Here is a 24,930-nt window from a genome sequence, read left to right as displayed (position 1 = left end):
TCCAGCTGTGCACAGACGCGGATTACTTCCTGGCACTCAAAATTCTTCCCCAGCTTTTCATTTTCAAAAATGGCAAACCTACAGCAAAGTTGTAAGAATAGTAGTGTGAACACACATACCTTTCACCCCTTGGCATGTTTGTGAATGACACAGCCTGTTCTGCATTCTGCCCACTCAGGCACAGGCCCATTCCCCTCCCGGCCCCTCTCTCCCTCTCTCTCTCTCTGAGAGTTAGGTGCAAATATCATGTCACCCTCTCTACATTTCTAAGCACCTTTTAGGAACAAGGACATCTTCCTACATAACCACAGTACAGCTATCACACATTCAGGACATTTCACAATGAATGCAACAGTAGTATCATCTAAATACACAGTCCATATTAAAATTTCCCAATGGCCTTTATAGCTGTTTTTTTAATTGCTATTTTTGTTTTGTTTTTCTTTTATTAATTTATTTATTTTTGGCTACGTTGGGTCTTCATTGCTGCACACAGGCTCTCTCTAGCTGCGACAAGTGGGGGCCACTCCTCTCTGCGGTGTGCGGGCCTCTCATCGCAGTGGCCTCTCCCATTGTGAAGCATGGTCACCAGGTGCGCAAGCTTCAGTAGTTGTGACACACGGGACTAGTTGCTCCGCCGCACGTGCTCGAACCTGTGTCCCCTGCACTGGCAGGCAGATTCCCAACCACTGCACCACCAGGAAAGCCCTGTTTTGTTTTTCTTTGTTTTAATCCCATATCCAGTCAAGTGTCATGTATTGTATTTAATTGTCATGACTTAGGTTTCCCTTATTCTAGAGTGGTTCTCCAGTCTTTTCCAGCCCATTGATGATAGTTGTTTGCAGAATGCCCCTCAGTTTGGATTTGTCTGATTGCCCAGCCCCCTAATTTAGAGGGCACATCTGGCTCTTGGATAGAAGGGTAACTGGGGCGAGGGATAACCATGCAGACATTACTATTATACAGGGAGGTAATCTGTCATTTTTTAAAAATATATCCAACAAGTTCCTACTGTTGTTTTGAATACCTTAAAATTTGCCTAATGAAAAGTTATCACACTCAAATACTATGTCTTTTATCCCCAAGTTTTTTATTATTAATGTTATCTAAGTTTTTTTGTGATAGCTGCTTGGCATGTTTCCCAAGCACTTTATTTAAACCACAGAAATTATCAAAATTAATAGTAACTAGTGTGTTAGTGTGTATGTGAGAGTGGAGAGAAAGCTAAAACTTAGGAACATCTCAGAGAAAGGAAGCAACTTACAAGAGTAGGAAGAATTTATCTCTTTAGACCTGGATCTCTCCCATAAGAACTCTGGCCAGATTCTTTACTTCTCTAAGCCTCATTTAGCTACCTTAACTGTGAAATGAAGAGGTTGAAATGAGTAAGTGGTTCCTACCTTTTAAAACCAGATGCTTTTATCCCCAGAGACCTTGGTATTCTGAAAGATTTTGCCTCCTAAGTAAGCAGTGTGTATTAATTTAATAAATTTGTATTTTTTTCATCCAAGGCCTGTATCATGCTAATCATTGCTTCTGATAATTGTGAAATAGCCTGTATTATTGCACCGATTTGCTATAATTCTATCCAAAAGTAAAAACAGTATAAAACCTTTAGTTCGCTTTTATAGCTTAATTGCCAGTGAGTCTACATTTCTCATTGGGCTTTTTTATATTTTTAATATAATTCTCAAATTCCCATTACTAGTCAGAATCCATTAAACTTGATCTTCAAAATGGCCCCTTAAGAAGATGAGCCAGGATTTGGGTTCTTCCTGTCCCCAACCAGTCCTTGGGAATGCTCCCTCCATTTTCAGAAGAGTTTATGTACATGTAGAGAGATTATGTACACGTAGAAAGCTCTACATAACTGTCCCCCTCCATTCCTCGCACGTGTTTAAGAATAAGAAAATATTGAGTTCTGATTTACATTTTGACCCAACACCACAAGAAAGATACAATCCAGAGGCAAATAAACATACACATACAAACGTTTTCCTTTATGCAATCTTAAATCAGGGAGCATTATTTTCATCTGTGAACTAAAGCAGCAGTTTTGAGCAAAGTCGTTACCTTTCAAATAGACTTTACTTGGCTATTTTAGTGAAGCTTATTCCATTTAATTCACTAGCAACCTCATATAATTCTATTCATAAGTGATACCTTATTGTTATCTGTGTATCCCTAATAAGAGCTATGAATGACCTACACTTCTCTCAACGATATACTGAGAGTCTGCCACTGTTCCCCCCACCAAAAAAAAAGCGTAGAGTTTTTTTTAATCCTAAGATTGTTTTCAACCTTATCCCCCAAAGTTAGTTACCCTAAAACTGTTACTCAAAAAGATCCTCTTCGTTCTACCTCATAAATATCTTACCTAACAACTTTTGTATTCTAAAACCTTCCCTTCTAAATGGTGTTAAAGTACTATATTACAACATTTTTTGCCTCAAAAAAATCAACACGCTTTTTTTAGCATTCATAATCCTTACTGCAGCAAAGAATGAAATGTTGATGGGGGTTGCGGCAGGGAGGAATTGTGTGCCTGGGAAATGAAGTATTAGAAACTTTCACTGGAGCAAAGATTTTGGCTTCTTAAGCTTTCATATTAGACTATACATTACATAGCACCACTGAAAGTTTTTCCTTCTTCAGTATATCTGAGGTTTTAAGTTTCTGGATTTATTATGGCACCCAGTAGCAAAGCTGGAGTCAAGTGTTTTCAAGGCTTCCATTAGAAATTCCTCTTTCAGAGTTTATTGCTTGACTGTTTCAAATTATATGAGAGAAACTTGGCACATAGGTTTTTGAGCTGGATTACTTTTTTTCAAGATAAAATCTAATTTATTTCAGTTTGTTTTTAATCTTAGAGATGGGCCAACAGCTCTTCTCATAGTTTTAGAAGATTTGAGCATAATTCTAAATAATGTCTGTTAAAAAAGAAAAAGAAAAAGAAAACACATTTTCCAACTTAATTTTTTATAGTGTTTTTCAAAATCCTTGTTGAAAAATATGAGAAATTTGTTTTTACAAAGCACTTAATTAGTGTGCTTGATATCCCTTTGCAGATCATTTCACCATGTGTAATGCAGCATATATGAATTGGTACATGACCATCAGAGTTCATCTGAATGTTTTTACTATGCATTGTTCTTTCTATTCATAGTGCATGGAACAGGGCAGGAAAATACTATGTGGAGGTCACATAAAATATTGCTCATAAAATTAGCCCTCTCTCTTCTTCAGAGGAAACCAACCTGAGGCCTTCCTTCACATGCAGAGAGGTCTAGGACAGGCCACTTAGCAGTGACTCTAGCTCCCTCTTGCCTCCAACATCCTTCTCACTTTTCTGTGACAGCTCTTTCCCTCTTTCCTCTCTCACGTACACCCTTGTTGTTTTACCATATTTCATCTGTGTAAAAATGTTGATTGGCAGGTTTCAGATGATTTTTCATTGCACACCTTCCTGAAGACCAAGCCACATTCATCACAATGTTGCTTTTAACTTTTGTGTACTTTATGTCATTGACTCTGCACTTTCAGCTTAACAGCATTGTTGCCATCAAAAATATCCCATCATAATAATGACTATTATGTATAGAAGCCCTAAAACTGACACTTTAAAATAATTGTTAAAGACTTGCAGGTGTTGTGTCATCCCAAAATAGGTGTACTCTCTAGCGAACTGACTTTTTATTTAAAGTACTGCATTGTTATTGCTCTTTTATAAATACTACTTCTGTTGTATCTGTGCCCACTCTTTGGGCATCATTAGAATAAAATACTAAGTCAATATTCTGGAAAGTTTAAACTCCGAGGACTTTAGGAAAATATTCAAGAAAGCATCCACCAATTAAACCACTGAAAGTTTTTGCAACTTACTGGCCTTTGCCTTACAAAGAAAATTAAAAATTAAAACCTGCTGTTTCTATGACCCTATGTGACTGAAAGCCTTGTTGGGCTTAATTTTTTGTTAATGTCATCAAGTAATAGTTACTATTCAAACATATCTCATGTATATATCTTTTTGAAAATACTAACATGCTTAAAAACAAGTAAAGTAAAATATCAGGTACAGCTGAAAACGTAAGAAGAGGTTTGAAATTACTTGAATAGTATTCTAACCTTTTGTATCAGTAAATGTCACTCACTGTTGAGCAGTCAAACCAAGTAATTCTGGGGAAAACAGGTAAGTTCTATTTTGACTAATAAATATGAAAAAATATGAATATTTTCTTGAGATCTATTCAAAATATATTTTCCCTTCATCTTATTTTTTTTTTCTTAGTGAGTAAAAATAATGCTGAGGGGAATATTGGTGAGTGTATTGTTGAATGTGAGCTCAGTACTACTAGATAACATGTTTTAGACACATAATTATTTTAACATTGTGTTAAGACTGTACCTGGGCAAGATCCAGGTTCTTGGACTTGTTTATCTTCTGTGTGAGGACAACTAACTGTTCGATGCCAAAATACAATGAACTTTCAAATATCAAAGAGGAAAATTAAGTATTTCAGGTCCTCAGCTGGTTTACAGATGTGTGAGCTTTGTAGTCCATTTTCTGGTTCCAGTAGGGCGTTGTGACAATTTTTCCAATATGTGTATACTAGATAAGTTTTGGAAGTAAAATTACTTACTTTAAATACTGAAATAATTTTCTGAACTTAAAATTTTTATGTTTATTTTTCTTAGAAAATGAAGTCTAAAACCAAGCTTCACAATTTTTAAAATACTTTTGAATGTAAAACGTATTAAATTAAGGAACCTTTCTCTGTCAGGAAAATAAATGCCTTTTGAAAACAGGTATTCATTTAGATCTATGATTAACCTTTAACAAGATCTTCCTGTTAAATTGTACATTTGCTTTAATCTCAGTAGGAAAAATACAAACTAGTATTGCAGCATATAGAGTTTCTGTATACCCTGTGGACGTTAAATGATCTCTTACAGCTAAAGGCACATCTGCAACATATTTAAATGCCAGCTTTGGGCATTATTAGTATAAAATGCTAAGTCACTTTTTCTGGAAATATTTTGAAAAGTCTGAACTCCAGGAGGAAACTCCAATAAATGGTAATCTTATGATACCATTTGTTTTGAGGGAGTGGTGGGAAGATGAGTGGCTGTATGGCATATTTTTCACTTAGTGAAAAAGAGTATGATAGTCCTCCTTCAAATAAGTCTGAAGTTTGGTGGTGGAACAATGGCTGTGCTAAAGACTGATGTCCTCTGTACCAAGTTTCAGGACACTATAAAATGATATTAAATTCATATTATCAGTCATTGTAGAAGTGACAAAAGTCATCAGATTTGGGGCTCCCTTCAAACTCTGAGAGTCTGTGCATTTATCAAAGTTCAAGAATGACTACTGGTTGGTTTTAAATAATAAGTCCATCCTAAGTGTATAATAAACTAAAAACCTCAGTGACTGATATGCAAGTGTGTAAATTTTTTTCTATGTAACATTCAATGAAAAATTGTAGTCCCACCACAGATTTTTTTCCTTTTGTCTTGCATTTTTTATTCTGTCTCTCTCTTTTTCTTAAATACATCATTGAAGGTCAAACATTCGGGACAACGTAGAAATGATTAAGCTTCATAAGCAGCTAGTGGAGAAAAGCAATGCTCTTTCAGTAATGGAAGGAAAATTTATTCAGCTTCAAGAGGTACCGTGATCATTTATTTTATTATGGTGGTACATAGATACAAAGGTTCGAAAATAGTGTTCAACTTTTTTTTTTAAGTAGAATGGTCGTAACACTAAAAAGTAGTTTTTAAAGATTGCTCTTTTTATTCTCAAGTGTGTATAATTTCACTTCCTGTATGGTTAGCTATTTATAACTTAATAACTAAAGAAATAACTAACTGCTTGGACTTTCTATAAATATCTGTGCCATCTTAAAATAATAAACACATTTATCATAAAGCATCTCAGGTGAAGAAAATTTATTTTTAACTCCTTTTATCTGGAATCATATGGGCACATAACACTGAAGGTTTAGATGTATTTGCATATATCTTCAGTTCTAAGCATTTTGAAATATCCAAGATAGATCAATGTTAAGAATAGATTAATAATCAAGTTTTGTTAAATCTTTTTTGATATGTGGTGTTTTGTTTTGTTTTGTCACTACCAGTATCAGAAAATATTTGAATACCCCTCATGTCGACTGTCAGTGTATTTATTTTAAATCCTAACCTTTCGGTTGACAGTACTTGAGATTCTTATCCCCATGGTTGTTTTACCAAGGACTATGGCCGCACAGGAATGTGCCATCAGAGGACTCCTGTTTATTGGCACTGCATAATTAACATAGGTTCTGGAATTAATGAACTCCAAAACATTCCAGATGAGCAGAATTCATATTAAGCAGTACTTTCTTTGAAGTACTGAAACAAGGAAAGCAGTAAATTGATGCAAAGCGGGTCATCTGAAGCCTAAATTCACTATTGAATTAGATAAATATTTTTCAACCATACTCTGGGTCATGTTTTCCATCCTACAGGTACCTCCTTAATGTCAAGTAATACACTACCTTTCATATAAATATGACGGGTGTATGAAAGAGAAATTAATTAGAGAGTGGGATTGATAACACTATCTGCAGATGGATGGAAGAGGGAGATTAAAAATACATGTAGCTGAAAGCCATCTCTAAAAGGCAGCATTAAGAAAGGAATTAAAAAGTGATTTTGCATTCTTTTATCACTTTGACTGTTTTGATTTCCATTTAACAGTGACTCCAGGTATTTGTTTAAATACCATGAATATCAAGTGTCTTTGATAGCACAGGTACCTCTTTTGGGTAGAGATTTGAGAGGTTCAGGCCAACAGCTTCACCGAGATATGAAGCACAGAGAAAGCTGGTTAAAGATACTGTTCTGTGATTATAAGCAAGATTAACAAAAATTGGACTCAAGTAGCTCAATAGCCATGTTTCTTTTAAACAATTGAAGAACTTCAATAGAAATTTAATGATTTTAATTAGCAGATAAGGCATTACATGTTATGGTCATATGGACTCTATGAAAAGACTTTAGTGTAAGTATGTAAAATTGAATTTAAAACATATTCATAAATAGGTCAATTTTGAAAATTAAGAAGACTTCAGTAACTATTTTACTGAATTGAAATTCTTAATTGTATTACAATTAGAAGCTAACCTTCCAAGGCTATTTATATGGTGTGGTGACAGATCTTTTCAGTTTGAATATCTATGGTCAGCATTTATTTTTAACCCATGCAGCAGCATTTTTAGACAGCATGTCCAACCACTGTAACCACAGCAAAAAGAAAAAATAATTACTTGCTAAAACTAATTTACTCACTGGTCACTATCAACAAGTCAGAAAACTAGGAGGAAATAAAATAAAGGAAAAAAACAGCCTACATTGTGTGACTCTGCTAAAATATTTTCTTCCTTATGATACACTTTGGCCAAGAGTATCCTTTATGGAGACATTATACACTGTATAATGGCACATTAATATAGTAGCATATATACATTGTGAGATAAAGAATAAACACTATAACATGGACTTCAGGAGTAAACTCATTTATGGCATGGTGATCATTCATTCAAAGCAGAATCCAAAAATAGTTTTGAAAGGATTTTCCTTTTGTTTTTTAGAAGCAAAAAACTCTCCGGATCAGCCATGATGCCTTGATGGCAAATGGAGATGAGCTAAACATGCAGCTTAAAGAGCAGCGTTTAAAATGCTGCACTCTTGAGAAGAAGTTACGTTCCATGACATTTTCCGAAAGAAGAATAGAAGAGGTAAGCTCCCAAAAAGTTTAGCCATTCCTTTGCATTAACACTTCTCTGTAACTATTTTGAAAAAGTAAAATAGAGACATTTTAAATATTATATTGACTTAAAAATCCTAAACTACATGCATGGCACTTTGAGCACAGCAAAGTATAGTCAATATATTATGTGCATGGCAAATCGGTACTTAAAAATACTCGCAAATGTGCTGAGATCCACCATTTATCTAAAGGATTAAGGATCCTTGAGGAGACAGCAAACCATAACATTTTTAAACGAACAAATGCCAGGTTACCTGAGGAACTTAACTTTCTCAGCCTTAACAGCTTATTAGTCATTTGAGATGTCAGAACAATTATAGGAATAGATCTGTCTCTAAGGAGAAGGATGTTCTGCCCTCCAACATCAGCAATTTTGAGAATTTTTTTTTTCTAGGAAGTTGTTTCAAAACTCATCTTCCTATTCATGTTGCTTCTCATGTTTCCCAGCTAGCACAATCTTTTTCTGCAGTCTGTTAAACTTGTCCTTAAACAGAATGGAAATGAAATAAGATGTCTACATTCTGTTCTCATCTTGGAAGAATCTTTCACGGTGTCTCACACTAGCATCAAAAGAATTTTGAGAAGAGAATGAATTTTAAGAGTACTCTGATCCATGGGGAAAGGTTGTAACAACAAAATATACTGGTGAATGAAACTTAAATACTAGAAATAAATACAAAAAGCTACATTTTAGTTATCAAGATATAATTATTACCCTGAGTTTATTTCTAAAAAGATTATTCATTGGGATAACACAAGGTATACGATTTTATTTGTTCATTCATTTGAAAGATGTACTACTGGCTCTTTGTAAATTCCAAGTAACATGAGAAATTGTGTTTTCAGAGTAAACAGTGATTGACACAAGTTGTTTGAACCACGAACCAAAAGAAAAGTTAATCCTTTTATTTTGGGGGGCCAACTGGAAATTAACACAAAATGAATATAATGATGGAATTCATCGCAGAAGACAGTAAAAAATATTGTTTCCCCAAACTTAATAGCAAGCTTTTAACACGTTCTTTATTGAATTTTGGTACATGTTGCCATAAAGCAGTGCATACGTTCCTACTAAATTAAAACAGAAATATTAATTTCATGTTTACTTAACAACTTGGAAGAAAAACAATGCTAAATTAAATACAGACGATATAAGTGGACTAGTTCACAGCTGCAATTTAGAAATCAAGACATGTTAGCCTCCTCACATATTTTTTTTAATCCCCACGCGGTTTTATACACCTAATGTGTAATTTTCTTTTCATTTCAGCTGCAAGATAGAATTAATGATTTAGAAAAGGAACGGGAACTTTTAAAGGAAAACTATGATAAACTTTATAACAGGTAAATCATGATTCCATATGTTCTCTCCTCTCATTTGAGATCTTTTCTATCAAAACATTGGATATCAGAATACCTAATATTGATTAAAGAATTAGCAACAGATGATTGCAAGAAATCTATATATGTTATAAAAGAAAAATAAGCTTTTTTAAGAGGTTGGTAATAAGTTCTTTAACCTGAGCAGCAGTCTGTTACTAAGAAAACCATTATCACTTTGTTGTCAGTAACAACTGCTATCATTTATTGAATGCAAACTGTAAGCTAGCAGGCACTATGCTAAATACTCTGCATACATCGTTATAAATTCCTCACAACAACTTGGAAATGTAGGTATTATTAATGCCCATTTTGCAGACAATGAAAATAAAACAGAATTAAGTAAATTTGCCTATGTTCGTAAAGCTGGGAAGTAGTAGAGATTGTATTTGAACCTCTTCTGGTCTCTCCAAGCCCTTGTTTCTTCTGCTGGGCTACCCAGCCTATTAGCTTCGTGTGATTCTGTTGGTGGAAGGCAAAGGTATTCACTTACAATTTTTTCTATTTCTTAAAACAAAAAACACACGCATCTTTATCTTAAGATGAATTTTAAAGAGCTGCTTTACTTTTCTTTTTTTATCTGCTTCATAATTATGGTATTTTAAAAATTAATCCCTTCTGGTAATGTTAGAAACAGAATTCTACTCTACAGCTAAGTTTACTTAAATGATACAGATGTGTGTGTATTTTTAAGTCTTTTCAGTGTATGATACTGATAAATGATAAATACAGGTTTACATGAAAGTAAATTTTATATATATTGAAATATATATGTTAGAGCTGATATTCAACAGTTGCTTCTAATTGATCATATTCAGAAACATCAGAAAATAGCCATCTGATCTACAGTTATATCTTTAACTTTTTAACTATGTTTTACGTTTGATATGTTTTGCAAACTAAATTTACATTTTATGAATTAAACAAATTATACCGAAGAATGTAGGGAGAGGCCTTTATTTTGATTTACTTTGAAAAGATAACTAAATTAATGTTACGCATCATTCCAGAGGTATGTATCATGTATGTTGCTTATACTAGTGTTGATTATATTTGCACAGGGGCTCATTATATTAAGGGTTACCAATAGCGGTTTGAGACCTCAGTTAAAGTAACGTCTTGGGCTCTCCAGCAAGGATAGACTGGCTAAACAGCTTTATGTGGAATTTGCCTTGCGCCCCCTCCCAGATCATTTGGCCTCAGTGCTTTGTTCTGGTCCCACTCTCATCAGCCCCGATTAATTTTACCTAAAGCATTTATTATACCTCCTATTTTATGGTATTTCTGTCTCTATAGAACAATGCATAGGTTTATAGTGATATATTCCTAAGTAGATAGCAGTTGTATGTTTGAAATTTTAAAATTTCATTATATGGAGAGATCACACCACCACCATATTATATGGCAGAGAAAATAATGTTATCCCCATATCTTATAAATGAGGGAATTGAGACTCAAGAAAAATTAAGAGACTTGTACAGAGTCACACAGCATTGCTGAGACTCCAGTACAGGACTAAAACCCATTTCTTTTGACTCTAAAACTTGATTTTTTTTTCTCTGTGCCTATCTCTGATTTTAATTGCAATGGAAAATTGTATATGCAAAGGGAAACATTCATGGAATAACAGGACTGTCACACATTTAGAAATTTTTATTGATTTATATTTATCTTAACATCTTATAATTTCAAGTAATTTAACATGGTCTTAATACATGAATGTAAGTGCCATTTGGTCATTACTTATACATTTTCTACTTCCCCTCAATTTGAGGATTTACTGAAAGTACTCTCTTGTAATAAAAAACATTAAACTTAGTTGGGAATAATGCATAAATGAAATTTTAAGAAAGACATGTTTTTCTCATATTTAGTTTATCACCATGAAACTTTATCTTTCCATATTAGAAGATGATCTAAGAGTGTAAATCTGACTTTGAAAGGTTTTTATTTTTAATGTTTTGCGTTTGAGCAACCTTTTTTTTCTGTCACTTTAAAAACAGACTTCATCATGCTGCTTACACTTGAGTTTTGTGTGAGGTGTGTGGAAGTAAATGTGTATAATGAGTGTCAAAACATTTGTGTCAAAAAAAAATGTCACTTAGGTACAAAACCCGGCAAGCACATGTGATAGTAAATAGAGCTGTAAAATTCTCTAATACAGTTTTTTAAATATATAATGTGTTTTCAGAAGCATAGTTGGAAAAACTCTACAAAAATTAGCATCCTCCCCAAGATTCTTTACAGCTCTTGTACTTCATGGCAGTGTTATTCATCATTGCCAGTAACTAATGCTCATCACAAACTACATATATTCCCTGTTTGGTTAGTCATAGTGATAGCATGTTTTTAAAAGGAGAGCATTTGTTTGTTATTCAAAATTGGCTAGTTTTCAGGAGAAAAATGTGATGTGCAGATTGCATTCTCATCTTCCTTTTTCAAATGATATTTTTAATGTGTTTATTATTTGACATATGACATATTAGAGAATCATCTGGTAAGGTAAAATCTTCATGTTAGTATTTGGTATGAGCCTTTTTTTAATATGTTATAGCATGTTTGATACTATGCCAAGAAATAAGTATAACTTTAAGAAATGTTCATTTAAAAAACTCAGAATAAAATTTTTGCAATTAAGTCTTTCTATTTGGTCAGAGAGAAATTCTATACTATAATATAGTACAGCTGGGTCTCATTTTTGAAGTTAGTATATAGTTTTAGGGTGATATAGCTGATGAATGCAGTAGTCCTTCAACTATAATGTATATCAGTAACTTGGAAAACAGTAAAATGGAGGCTTCACCAGCCCTGTGAAACCTCCCCACCTTCCCTCCTCCCCATCCCCCAATACCATCCAATTCAGACTCAGTCAATTTGAGTTTGAATCCAGAGACTCTTGTTAAAGGTGATTTTAAGGTATTAACTCCCTGAGAGACACTCATCTAATAACTATTTAAAAGAAGAGTTGGTCCAGTTTTTGAAGATGATATTAACTGTTTTAAGAATTGGATGATTCAGGTTTTTACAATGTGATAGCCATCTAATATCCAAAATTTAAGCGAGCACTGCTGACAACCCATAGACTCTCTGTGCTCCATTTCTGTAAAGCAGGGGTCCCCAACCCCCTGTTAGGAGCCAGGCCGCACAGCGGGAGGTGAGCGGCAGGGAGCGAGTGAATCTTCGCCTGCAGCTCCCCATCGCTCCCATTTCCGCCTGAACCATCCACCCCCCACCCCTGTCCGTGGAAAAATTGTCTTCCACGAAACCAGTCCCTGATGCCAAAAAGGTTGGGGACCGCTGCTGTAATGCGAACACCTGTCCCCTACAATATTCTAGGAGACATGAAAGCTCATATGATCCTAAATGAGCACTTTGTGCTTCCCAGAAATCAAACTGAGTACATTTGGGGCATCGTTTTTCCTTTAGTAAGTGAAATATCCCCATGTTAATATGCATTTAATTTCCACTAGGCCTAACTAAGGTACCTACGGATTTCTTTATGGATGATTAGAGCTTATTCTTCCCTATCTCTCACATTAGGGTACCCTTGAACATTGGAATAAAAGGAATTCATTCTGTAAGAAAAAAGACCTTAGGGTGGAGATGAATTCTTCAACTCTTCTTTTTTTATCTTATCATGTTTTGATCGAGGGTGTGTATTTACAGTATGCTGACCCATGACTGCCAATGGACATGCCAATGACCACAGGAACCAATGGGCATTCCACTGCAGATTGATATTTTATCACTCCAGCAACATAATGTAACAATGAAATGTGCACAAAGACCAACTATGATCCCCTCCTCAGTTGTCACTGTAGGCAATGTACAAAAACATTTTCATGAATAAAAGGTTCTCAAAGACTGTTCTCATATGCAGATTTAATCATGTACACAGCCTCTACAAAGAAAATGGAGCCAGATGTGGTTTACCATTTATAGTTACACAGATGGCTCCAAGCATAGAGGAATACAGTAAATTCAAAAGGAATTCCTCATGAAACTCCAGTGGAATGTAATCGTAAATTTAGAGGGAAGATAGCAGTGGACTAAATTCAGAGTGACTTATGCTGATTTACACTAGTATTTTGTGGGTTTGGAAAAACCAGGCTGCTAAATTGTTCTTAATTTAAACACATACAGCTTCTGATGTTTCTGCCAGATTAACTGTTGGTGATCTTTTTTGCTGGTACTAATGCTGTTGGAACACTACTGTTTCTAATTTTTAGCGGCTGATATAATGTATGGTTGTGCCTATTTCATCATGCTAATTTTTTTTCCGGGTAGTACATACTTTTAATAATAAGAGACACACACACACACATATACACTCACATGTATGTATACATGTGTACGTGTTTGGTATATATACTTTGAAATATATTTGTCCTTTATCAAAAAATGAAAATGTAAGGGAATATTCTTTACTTTAGTTTTTAAAGTACATATTTGGATTTCATTTAAACCTAGGTAACTCTACCTTTGATAAAATTAGCTTAAAACATTGGTATACCAGATCCATGTATTTTTTTAAGGTTCCATACATGAAATGAGAACACTGATTGAAGAAACAGATGTCATATTTAGAGAAACTTCTAGAATTCCATTTATTTTTAAGGTCATGTTATTTTAAATGCAATAGAAACATTCAGACTGTAAAATAAATATGCAGTTTTTTGTTCTTTTGAAAGCTATGCCTCCCAGAAAAGTATCTCTTTTGGACTAAAACCTCAGACTAGCTGGGAGCAACATTAAGGGCAATTTTCAATAAGAAGTTTCTTTTCCATTTACTTCATCATCAGTACAAAACCAGATTTTATAAATTTCTGGTTCCTTTACTGGGTTTAAAATGAGTAGAAGGGTCAAAGCTGCTGATAATTATTCAGTCATATCAAGCTTCACAGCTAATAGTTTTCTGCTGAAGTACAGATCAAGATCAGTTTTTCCAAAACCTGGCTATCACCTGGGGAAAACTATGAATCCCTGGGCCCCAGAATCTGCATTTTTAACCTAGCACCAGTGTTTCACGTAGGCCAGCATTTGGGAACCACTGGCCTAAACGAATGTTTACTCTATAGCTTCTGCGTACCATTTAGTTATTTTTCAGCTGATTCTTCCAAAATCCCGGGGCTGATCATTAGTAGATTTTCATGATAGTTTAAACTGCTACACTTTTATTGAGGAATAATAATTCTATCTACATCATTCTTATCAAGGTGTTCTTACTGGGTTTTCACCCCAGTCATGCGTTATGAGTAAAACCGTTTGTTCTTAGCCTATTGCTGTTTGCTTTTTAGGACAAAAACTGCATGATCATTGCTTCTTAATATCAGAATCGCCGTCTTATAATTCAAAATGCTGTCATTTTGTGGCCAGTATTTCGTAAATATGCTATTATCAGAGACTCTTTAAAAGTTTCAAATTCTGGAATTAAAGATCAGGTGGGGAGTCCCTTTTCTCTGTATTAGGGTTTATTCGTGGTAGAGAATGGTTTTGTCCGATGTCTGCTGCTGAGGTTTGGAACTGTGGATTCCTCTGGAGTATGTACAGTATCTGAATTCCTTTACTAGTCCCACAAAAGCTGCACACTGCCAACTTCTCTGACTTTAGAGCTCTAAATTAAGGCCAGTTCCTTTGCTCATCCCACAAACTCTTTCATGTTGCCTAACCGCAGCCTGAGAAAGGCGCCTTGGTTTCAACAGCAGCAGACCAGCATATGTTTACTTAATTCCTAAGACATGATGACAGTGGTCTCTGTGCCACTAAAAGCTTTTCTCTTTATTATTTTCGGTTGAAGCTGATTTCCAAGCTCTCCTTGCCTGTCACGTGTGTTTTGCAGTGCCTTCAGTGCTGCCCATGAAGAGCAATGGAAGTTAAAGGAACAGCAGCTGAAAGTACAGATCGCTCAACTCGAGACTGCCTTAAAATCTGATTTAACAGACAAAACTGAAATCCTTGACAGATTAAAAACTGAAAGAGGTACATGTAAAATGACTACTGACTTACTCGTTTCAGACATGCGTGTTACTCATTGTTACTCACTGACTTGATAAGTACTTATTACAGCGCCTGCTGTTTTGCCAGGCACCTTGCTGCGTACTAGGGACACAGCCTATATTAACAGTCATCCACTTTTATGAGTGTATTGATTGCTCAAAATTTCCCTTTACTCAGCTTAGCGTATATGCCAAAGGAATTATTTTTTTCTCAGAGTTACTCTTTTTCAGGTTGTCTTTAATTTGTTTAATTTTCCTGAATTTATTCAAGAGTCAACAAGTGTTTATTAAGCACCAGTATGTGCTAGGCACTATTCTAAGTTCTGGGGATACAGCAATGAATAAAACAAAGACCTGGTCCTCATGCAGCATAAATTCAAGAGGGAGAAACTGACAGTAATTAAATAAATATGTGATACACCAGGTGGTGGCAGGTGCAGTAGAGGAAAAAAAAAAAAGGCAGTGTAAGACAGCCGAGGATGGCAGAAGTCTTGCTTGGCTGTTTTTGATCTGATAGTGAGATGGCTAATTCTGCTCCGTGACAGAGAACTTAAATAAAGAAGCCTTGTCAAAAAAAAAAAAAAAAAAAAAAAAAAAAAAAAAAAGAAGCCTTGTCAAGATGTCCCTGCTAAAATAATAATCATTAATAAGTTACATGTTATGAGTCCCAGATCTCACCTTTCTTGTCTCACAGAAGTAAAATAATTATATAATTAAAGTAGATGTCTGCTCTACTATATTATACACACATATGCACACAAATGCACAATCAGGGAAGTGAATTAATTGCTCCAAGTGTTGCATCTGTTTGCTCAGCCAGTAGGTAAACGCAGCGATGTGATAATAAGGTTGCTCCTTTTGAACTCTTGCAGTTCAGTTGCATGAGAACATGTAAAAGTTTAATGCAGACTCAGTTAAAAAAACAATTACATATCTAGTCAGTACTCTCTATATTGATTTAGATCACAGTGCCATATTTCGTTAACTCTAAGAAGATTTTTTTCCCATTTTAATATCTCTGAAATTGGGAAGCATCTTGTAGGTGATAACATTTTTTAAATTATGGTGGAACTTTTTTTAACATTTTAAGAAGTCTGAAATTGGAACACATCTTATAATCAATGGGGTCTTAATTTCAATGAAATATGTGTGCAGTATTTATTTACCAAGTGGTTTAAATGATGACAGACAGTTTATGAAATTTTCTCCAGAAGACTGTGAGTAGAATAAAATGATATGATTTCTGACTGGGTGGATATTTTAAAGTTTTTATGTCAAAGATTCTTAGTTCCTAACTTTAATATGTAGTGTTGAATACCTAACAGAGTGCTTTGTTTAGTAGTTGCTCAATAAATTCTTCCACCGACGTGGAAGGGCTCTGTATTTCCTCTCTCTTTTCTTTCTTGAGGAAAGAGAAATGAAATAAACCTTTCTTGTTCCCGTGCTTTCTGTACTTCCCTAGATATCAAAAATTCCAAAACTCTTATCTTTACACATTTGAATTGGTCTCTGGTAAGAAACTCTTAAGAGGATAGAATCTTGGTGGTCTTTTAAAACCTGTTTATTACTGTTGGATTAAGTCTGGGGGTTCTTTTCAGTCCCACAGCCCTCAACGTAATCACTATTAATATTTTTATATATGTCCTTCCAGAGTTGTTTCTATATGTATACATACAATTTTATAATGTGCTTTTTTATTTGCTGTATTGTGAAATCGTTCCTTCAGTATAAATATAAATCTGCATCATCATCATTTATAATGGCTGTCATAGTTTTCCAGTGTGAGGATGTACCATAGATTGTTTGTTTAACAGTCTTCTATTGTTGAATTTTTAAATAGCTTCAGCTTTTTTAAGTACCCTGAACATCTTTCTACACAAATCTTTACACATTTATCTGATTATTTTCTTAAGAAAAATTGCTAGAACTGAATCTTTCTTTTTAATGCAACTATGATTTTAGTTATTTTTGCTTGCATACCTGAAATTTACAGGTCTGATAATTTCAGTTTTTGTTTCTTTGTGAAAATGTTAAAATAGATTTTAAGCAAAATAATACAGCCTTTAAACAATTTTTTCCAGGAAAATACTAAACAAAAAATTGAAGTTGTCTATTTAAGGAAATCTTTTAATATTTAGAAAGTTGCTTTTTTGTATTACAGATTTCAAAATTGTTTAATTTTACTTTGAAGTCTCTTCACACAGTTACCTTTTCATGTATCAAGTGTTCTCTGCCAGAAGATGTTTCCCTGGCTTCTTGTAGTCATTCATCTAACTGGCAAATTATTTTTAGAGAATACTCACCTCTTTATTCAAGGTACAAATTAGTTTCAGATTGTGCGAATATGTGGGGGAAGGATATGTAAATGCAGTTTGCATTTGGTTAATGCTTAAATTAACTGCATGTGTCTAAGGGCCTGCTTTTGAAAGTTCCTTTCTATCTTTAGCTGAAATGCATAATTCAGCATAATGCATATGGTTATATTGATCACAGCTGAAGATATTAGCACAAAGGAGCTCTGAAAATTGTTTAGTTGAATTGTTCTCTGCACTCTGCTTATTAATGGTGTGCTTGAAGAACATAATTTTAAAAGAGTGAAATGTTATCTCATTTGAATAAAATGCTGTTTAGCTTAACCTGCTTTTTGTCAAATCATAGGTAAAGAGGTTATTTTTCATCTTGTACAGGGTGCTTTGATTTTTCATATTATAATTCAGCAAGTCTATTTCCTCTTTGAACTATAATGTCTCCATACGTTTTAAAGTCCCAGGAGTGACATCCCCAGTAAACAGTTTAAGAAAGGAAAAATATAGTAGAGAATTCTACATAAAATTCAGTAGAGAGAAAGTTACTGGTGCTCAGTAATATCTTCTCCCACTAATAAGTTATTTTCCCACTAATAAAGCCCTGGTTTTAAAAATACCAGGTAAGTGGGAACATAGTTGTTGAACGAAAAATCAGAAAAGGAAGAAATATTTGAGTAAGTTTATTTATACCAGTAACATATTATTCTCAGGACCCTGCTCTGAAAAATTGAAAGAATAGAAGACAGCGTAGGAATAATATACACTGCGTCTGGATGAAGATGGAACGATCATGTCCTTACACTTCTGATTCCCCTCAGAACCCCTAAAAGTTTCACTAGCCAGAGAAGGAAATTACATTATCCTCAGGACCTTGGTTTTACTTCTTGCTGACTACATTTACCTCCTTTTTTGGTTACCTAGTCATTCTGTCTGGATGTTGTTTTAACCTAATCAACATCAAATAAAGGGTTCCAGATTCTTACTCTACTCTCTAACCAAAAAAGCAAATTTATCTCATAAGAATTCATATTTATTATTAATCCTAATTTTTAGTATAGAGATAAATGTTTGATCTTTACCTTAAATATTCCAAGTATTGTTCACATTTGGAAATTCTTTCATTTATTTCACTGAATATTAGTAATTTGTACTCTAGGATAACCTTCTAACCTCTTATCAATAAGAAAAATATTTACATATTTGATATTTTTGATATTAAAATGGCTCTACATACCCTAGGGTAACTTTTTTTTTTTTTTTTTTTACTTTTTAGTTTGCCAGAAGTATGTTATATTAAAAATATTCAAATTTAGTTCATTTCTTCTTAACTGTGTAATTTACAGTTTTTACTTGTATATAGCATTTATGGCTTGGGAACACAAAGCTTTATAAAAGTCCGAAACATATTTTTGTATAAAATGCAGTCAGTGTGCAGATGTGTTCATGTAAAGAATTCTTGGCAAATATGTTGATTTCCCTTTTTTTAAGAAAAGGAATGATGATCATAAATCTTTGTGAGCAGGATGAAATTAGTAGAGACACTTTGGATATCATGGTTTAGAGTCAGTCCACAAAGGGAGCCCACAAAGGAGAATACTTGACCACCACAACGAACTCTAGTAAAGAAGTACACTTAAGAACATAGGACTAAAGAGGAGATTTGTTAGCTCGCTATTATGCTTTCTTTTTTTTGAGTTAAGCATGTTTAATGCAGAGAGTGAAAAATTAGTCTCTCTATGGATTTGCCGTCTTCTGTAGCTCTACCCTATACGCCTGCTTGTGGGTCATGGCAAATGAGCACATAGGCAAAGGTAACCTATCTCCATCCCTAATTAATAGTGTGAACTCTGTGAATAAAGAACACACATGAATTATTATTGATACTGCCATGCACTTGTTGAGAATCCATTTCTCCTCTCTTAAAAGATTTATTAAAAATGGGGTTGATTATAATTCCAGAGTTATTATCAGAAATTATCTTGTTTTAATAAAAAGACTTTATGCTGAATTAGGAAAAGATAACTCAAGGAAGTCAATTAGAAAAAACTGAAAGAAAAAATTTTTTTGCATGCCTTTCAGGACCCTTAATAAGTAAGTAAAAATCATAGATTTAGAAACATATTTTCATAGGCATTTTAGATAGAATGTTCCTTTGAAGTTCCAGAGGCCACAATTTCCTTATATTAATACTGTGAAACTAAGTCCTAAGTTTTTGATAAGCAAGTGAATCATATGGTAGACACATGATAGTGTTCATTTGTTCCTCATTCCCCTGCTGCCTTAGTCTAAGGTGCTAGCTTAATTTCCTCTCTGGCCAGAACAATGCTAGATTGAGCTTGGTGTGTTTCATGAATTAAGTCAATTTAAAATGTGTTCTTATACCTCATTCTCACTTACCTTTCGAATTGTGTCGACTTCATTTTTAAGACCAAAATGAGAAGATCATTCAAGAAAATAGAGAACTACAGTTACAGTACCTGGAACAAAAGCAACAACTTGATGAACTTAAAAACCGCATGAAAATTTACAACCAGGTGAACTATTTTCTCATTTAGGAAACTAACTCCAAATTTTTATCTAAATATTTCATACGTAAAGAAAACACTATACCACAAAGCAAAAGAATACAATAGATAACTTAGTTTATTAATTCATGGTATCTTGCAGTTTATGTTCCAGGAGGGTAATCTACATAGTTGGAATGTCTCTTGCACTTTCCTTTGTGAGCTTTTACTTACTCTGTCTTTTGCAGGAGAGTGATATTAATGCTGATGAATTGAGTGAAGCTCTCCTGCTTATAAAGGTAACTTTCTAAACTTCATCATGAACTTCATGTCTACATATAACTCTTTCAGCATAATGATGACCCTTATTGTAACCTTTATACTTGGAGAATGAATTATTCAGGAAAAGTGGTCAGGTGACATTTAGTTACAGCATATACATATTTCATAATGACATCAAAATTACATTAAAGTAGACCTCAAAAACTCTTATTTAAAGCACTTTCCCCAACTGTAACAAACATTTTACTTTAATATGCCCCACTATAAAACTAACCAGCAGTTTTCTGTCCTAAGAGACCTTGGTGCGCCCTATTATCTTAAGTAAAATATTGAATTATATATGTCACCAGAAGATATTTTCTAGTTCTAGAATATTCTGTTACTTACAAGAAGACACAGAAAGTACATTTCTTTCCTTTTAGACCATCATGGTATAGATTTTAATCAAATGAAGAATAGAAATAAACGTACATGGTTCTTTTTTACTTCGTGAAGTAATAAACTTTTTTTTATTTCTCTGTAATTGTTCCAAGTGTCTATCCAAATATGTATTCTATATCAGGACTGCTTTATTCCTAACAGAAAATGGAAATATATCTGTTTTCAATTAATGATTGTTTCTTACTATATCCATATTAATTCACAGTTACATTTTAGACACTCTTGTTTTGGTAATAAAATATGTTTTTGTTTTAGGCTCAAAAATCACAAAAAAATGGAGACCTTTCTTTTTTAGAAAAAGTAGACAGTAAAATTAATAAAGATCTAGAACGCTCCATGAAAGAGCTGCAAGCAACTCATGCAGAAACAGTGCAAGAACTTGAAAAGACAAGAAACATGCTAATTATGCAACATAAAATTAATAAAGATTATCAGGTAATATAATACACTAAATCGGGAGGATGTGTTTCCCATAATATTCTACTGATGATTTACATTTCAAAGCAGTATCATGTATTAGCGTCTGTTATGATCTATTATCATGTGTTACCACATGCCTGGAATTTAGCCTTGTATCTAGATACTCCTGACTAAAGAGTTCTAAAACAAGTAATTTTTTCAGTGCCTGGTTTTAGGGAACGAATCATGGCGACGTATTCACCAACGCCGGCACGCTCCGCAGTTGGTCCTGCCACAGCCGCCTGTTATATTAGCTTCTAACAAATGGGTCACCACTCCTTAAAAGGGACCCAGAGTTTTGTGGGTTTTACTCCTGGTTAACGAACACTGCCAAGCATAATTTTCTAAACTGTAAGCTCTTTGAAGTCAGGAAACAACAGCTTATAGCTCCCGGTATCCCCAGGATCTAAAAAATGCTTGAATCATAGTTGCTTTAACAAATGAAAATGGAACAAATCCTGAGTAATGAAACTTGTTATCTTTATTTTTTTAGATGGAAGTTGAGGCAGTGACCCAGAAGATGGAAAATTTGCAGCAAGATTATGAACTCAGAGTGGAACAGTATGTCCACCTTCTTGATAGCAGGGCTGCGCGCATCCAGAAACTAGAAGGTACAACGTGCACAATTCTTGGTCCACAGTAACTAGAGGAGTGGATTTTTACAACAGTTGAAAATGTCATCCAAATGTACACTCATACTTTCTTTTTGCTCTTTTTTTCCCAATTTATTAACTATAATAATAAGTTACCAGAAAGGCTGTTTTTATCTGATACTTTTCTACTCAAGAATTTTTAGTAATTCCCTACTGCTTTTTGAATTCGGTGTTGCAGGCAAGATTTCAAAGTACTTCATAAAGTAGTACCACAGACTAAATTTAACCACATCATTTCTAATTTCTCTTCTAAGCAAACTACGCATCTCAGCCAAACAAGTCGGCTTGCTCTTTGTCAGATGCATCTTGTTCGGTCCCACCACCAGGGCTTTGTCTGCTCCATCTGAACCTCCTTTCTACTCTGACTCCAGGATATACCCTTCCCTGCTTCAGGATCTAAGCAAATGTGTGCCCATGCCAGAAAGCTGGCTCCAATTACTGCTAGCCACCCCTCTACTTGAAATGCCCTTACAGTGGTTTTCAGACTTTAGCAAGGAAGAAAATTACATGGGGAACTTGTTTCAAAGGTAGCTCCCTGGGCCCTACCCCTGGAGATCTTGGGGTCTCTGATTTGATATATTTAGAAATAATTCCAAGCAATTCACATGCAGGTGTAAGACTGTACTTTGAACAACACTACCTCAGCACTTGCCACTTTTACTCTCATGTACTCAAAAAATATGTTTAGGGATTGTATTATATACACCGGTGCAGTTTTGCGTATTCTCTATGACTGCAACATAATAAGTTCTACAGTGATAAGTACTTTGTCTCTCTTTCATGCTCCCTGCCATACAGTACTTAAATTCAGTGATCTATGCCAGCAGTAACTTTTTTTTTTTTAAGGAATTTTGCCTTTTTTTTTTTTAATTTTATTTATTTATTTATGGCTGTGTTGGCTCTTCATTTCTGCGCGAGGGCTTTCTCTAGCTGTGGCAAGCGGGGGCCCCTCTTCATTGCGGTGCGCGGGCCTCTCACTATCGCGGCCTCTCTTGTTGCGGAGCACAGGCTCCAGACACGCAGGCTTGGTAATTGTGCCAGCAGTAATTTTACACTCTTAAGGATCACTGAGAATCCAAAAGGCCTTATGTTTATATGGGTTATATTCATGATATTTATCATGTTAGAAATTAAAAATGAGAAATTTAAAAAATATTTGGCATGCTAAAATAATAATTAACCCATTACATGTTAACATAAATTACAGTTTTATTTTTTAATAGGTATATTTTCCATACCAAAAAAATAGACAAGCGACATGGTTTTAAATTTTTTTAATTGCTTAACATTTTTGCAAATCTTTTCAGCATCTGTCTTAATAGAAAACAGCTGGGTTTTTATATCTGCTTCTACAGTGAATCTGTTATGATATCACACATCACATAGATTCTGGGAAACTCTATTATACACTTGTAAGAGACTAAGAATGAAAAAGGCCAATAACATCTTAGTATTATTTTAAAAATAGTTTTAACCTCACAGACCTCCAGAACAGTCTCAGGTACCCTCAGGGGTTCCCAGACCACACTCTGAGAACCATTGCTCTAAGTAGAAGGGTTCAGTAACTATCTTCATCTGACTGAACAGGGTTTTCCAAAGCCAAAGAGCATTGTGTTCCTTTTATTGCAAGTAGTACTCAATAAAAATTCACTTAATGAAATTTTCCTGAATAACAGGGAGGTCACACAGTTTGAGATTTTCATTCCTTTCAAGCCTCACTAAGTCTTTACCAATGTATTCTATCTGTGTCCTAAATTCATTGATTGATTCCATAAACATGCTCAAGTTCCTAATGTATCCTAAGCAAAGTGCTAGGCAGTGAGAATACAAACGGAAAAAGCTCGGGCTTTTTCCTCCAAGAACTTGTAAGTTGTGAACAAGTAAGTAGACAGTTATACTTTACTGTGAAGAGTGTGAAGTTAGAAAAATGCAAAAGCTATCAAGGAAACATTGAGGAGAGAATGCCTATTTATACCTGAAGATTCAGGAAAGACCCCACACAGTAGGTTTGGAGGCTTTAAAGATGACAGAATTCACCACTAAGTAAAAACAATGAAAGGCTTTCCAGGAAGTAGATGAAGCAGGTAAAAATGCCCTAAGTGTGAAGCACTGCCATTCATTTGAGAAAATGCATGTGAATCTGTCTGTTTGGAACTCAGGATTAGTAAACGGAGAAGAACCTGGATTTAAAGCTGGTAAGAACCAAATCCTGAAGGCCCCATTTGCCAACCTGATGAGTCTGAACCTTATTAACCTAGAGAAGCACCAAGGAATTTTTAAGGTAGGGAGTAGTACACCCAGAACTTCATTTTGGAGATTATGCTATAGGTATCGGGAAGAATGAGTAAAATTTGAAGGAAGGAAGGAATTGGGTTCCATTAATCATCTGGGTAATAAACACTGAGGGTGTAAGTAAGGTAGCATCAGTGGAGATGCAGAGGACAGGGACAAATTTGCTAAAGACTTAGGAAATATTTTTGAATAGCAGTGACCCTACAGATGTGGGGAGAGTAAAAAAAAAAGGGGGGGGGAACCTAGGATGACACTGTGATATCTAGCTTAGGCAGCTGGATGAAGGCTAACATCATCACTTGAAATTCAAGGTACAGAAATAACTAGAAGACAATATGAGCCATTCTGCTTTGGGTATATTGAGTTTGTCGTGCCTAGGGGATATCTAGATAGAGGGCTCAGCAAGCCACTAGATGTGTGGGTCTGGAATTGAGGAAAGAAATCTGAATTAAAAATAGAAATATGAGCATCTTCAGAATATTGATAGTAACAGAAGTCATAAAAGGGGTTGTGATCACTAATCATTAGAGAAATGCAAATCAAAACTGCAATGAGGTACCACCTCACACCGGTCAGAATGGCCATGATTTAAAAGTCTACAGATAGGGCTTCCCTGGTGGCGCAGTGGTTGAGAGTCCGCCTGCCGATGCAGGGGACACAGGTTTGTGCCCCAGTCCGGGAGGATCCCACATGCCACAGAGCGGCTGGGCCACTGAGCCATGGCCGCTGAGCCTGCACGTCCGGAGCCTGTGCTCCACAACGGGAGAGGCCACAACAGTGAGAGGCCCGCGTACCGCAAAAAAA

At 34.9% G+C, this 24,930-nt stretch overlaps 1 protein-coding gene across 1 annotated transcript in view; it reads left to right on the top strand.

Moving 5' to 3' along the window:
• RPGRIP1L (RPGRIP1 like) overlaps window positions 1-24,930 on the top strand; it is a 96,214-nt gene that overhangs the window by 17,808 nt on the left and 53,476 nt on the right. Inside the window, exons 7-14 of the mRNA XM_024747495.1 lie at window positions 5,564-5,669; window positions 7,635-7,781; window positions 9,084-9,157; window positions 15,033-15,172; window positions 19,923-20,029; window positions 20,248-20,298; window positions 20,978-21,157; window positions 21,675-21,792. Of these exons, the coding sequence (XP_024603263.1) occupies window positions 5,564-5,669; window positions 7,635-7,781; window positions 9,084-9,157; window positions 15,033-15,172; window positions 19,923-20,029; window positions 20,248-20,298; window positions 20,978-21,157; window positions 21,675-21,792 (923 nt within the window). The remainder of the gene's footprint in view (window positions 1-5,563; window positions 5,670-7,634; window positions 7,782-9,083; window positions 9,158-15,032; window positions 15,173-19,922; window positions 20,030-20,247; window positions 20,299-20,977; window positions 21,158-21,674; window positions 21,793-24,930) is intronic.

This window comes from Neophocaena asiaeorientalis, unplaced genomic scaffold (assembly GCF_003031525.2).
Source record: "Neophocaena asiaeorientalis asiaeorientalis breed wild unplaced genomic scaffold, Neophocaena_asiaeorientalis_V1.1 scaffold438, whole genome shotgun sequence".
NCBI classification, from domain to species: domain Eukaryota; kingdom Metazoa; phylum Chordata; class Mammalia; order Artiodactyla; family Phocoenidae; genus Neophocaena; species Neophocaena asiaeorientalis.
Note: the sequence above shows the minus strand (reverse complement) of the source record. Positions and strands in the feature narration are given on the sequence as shown.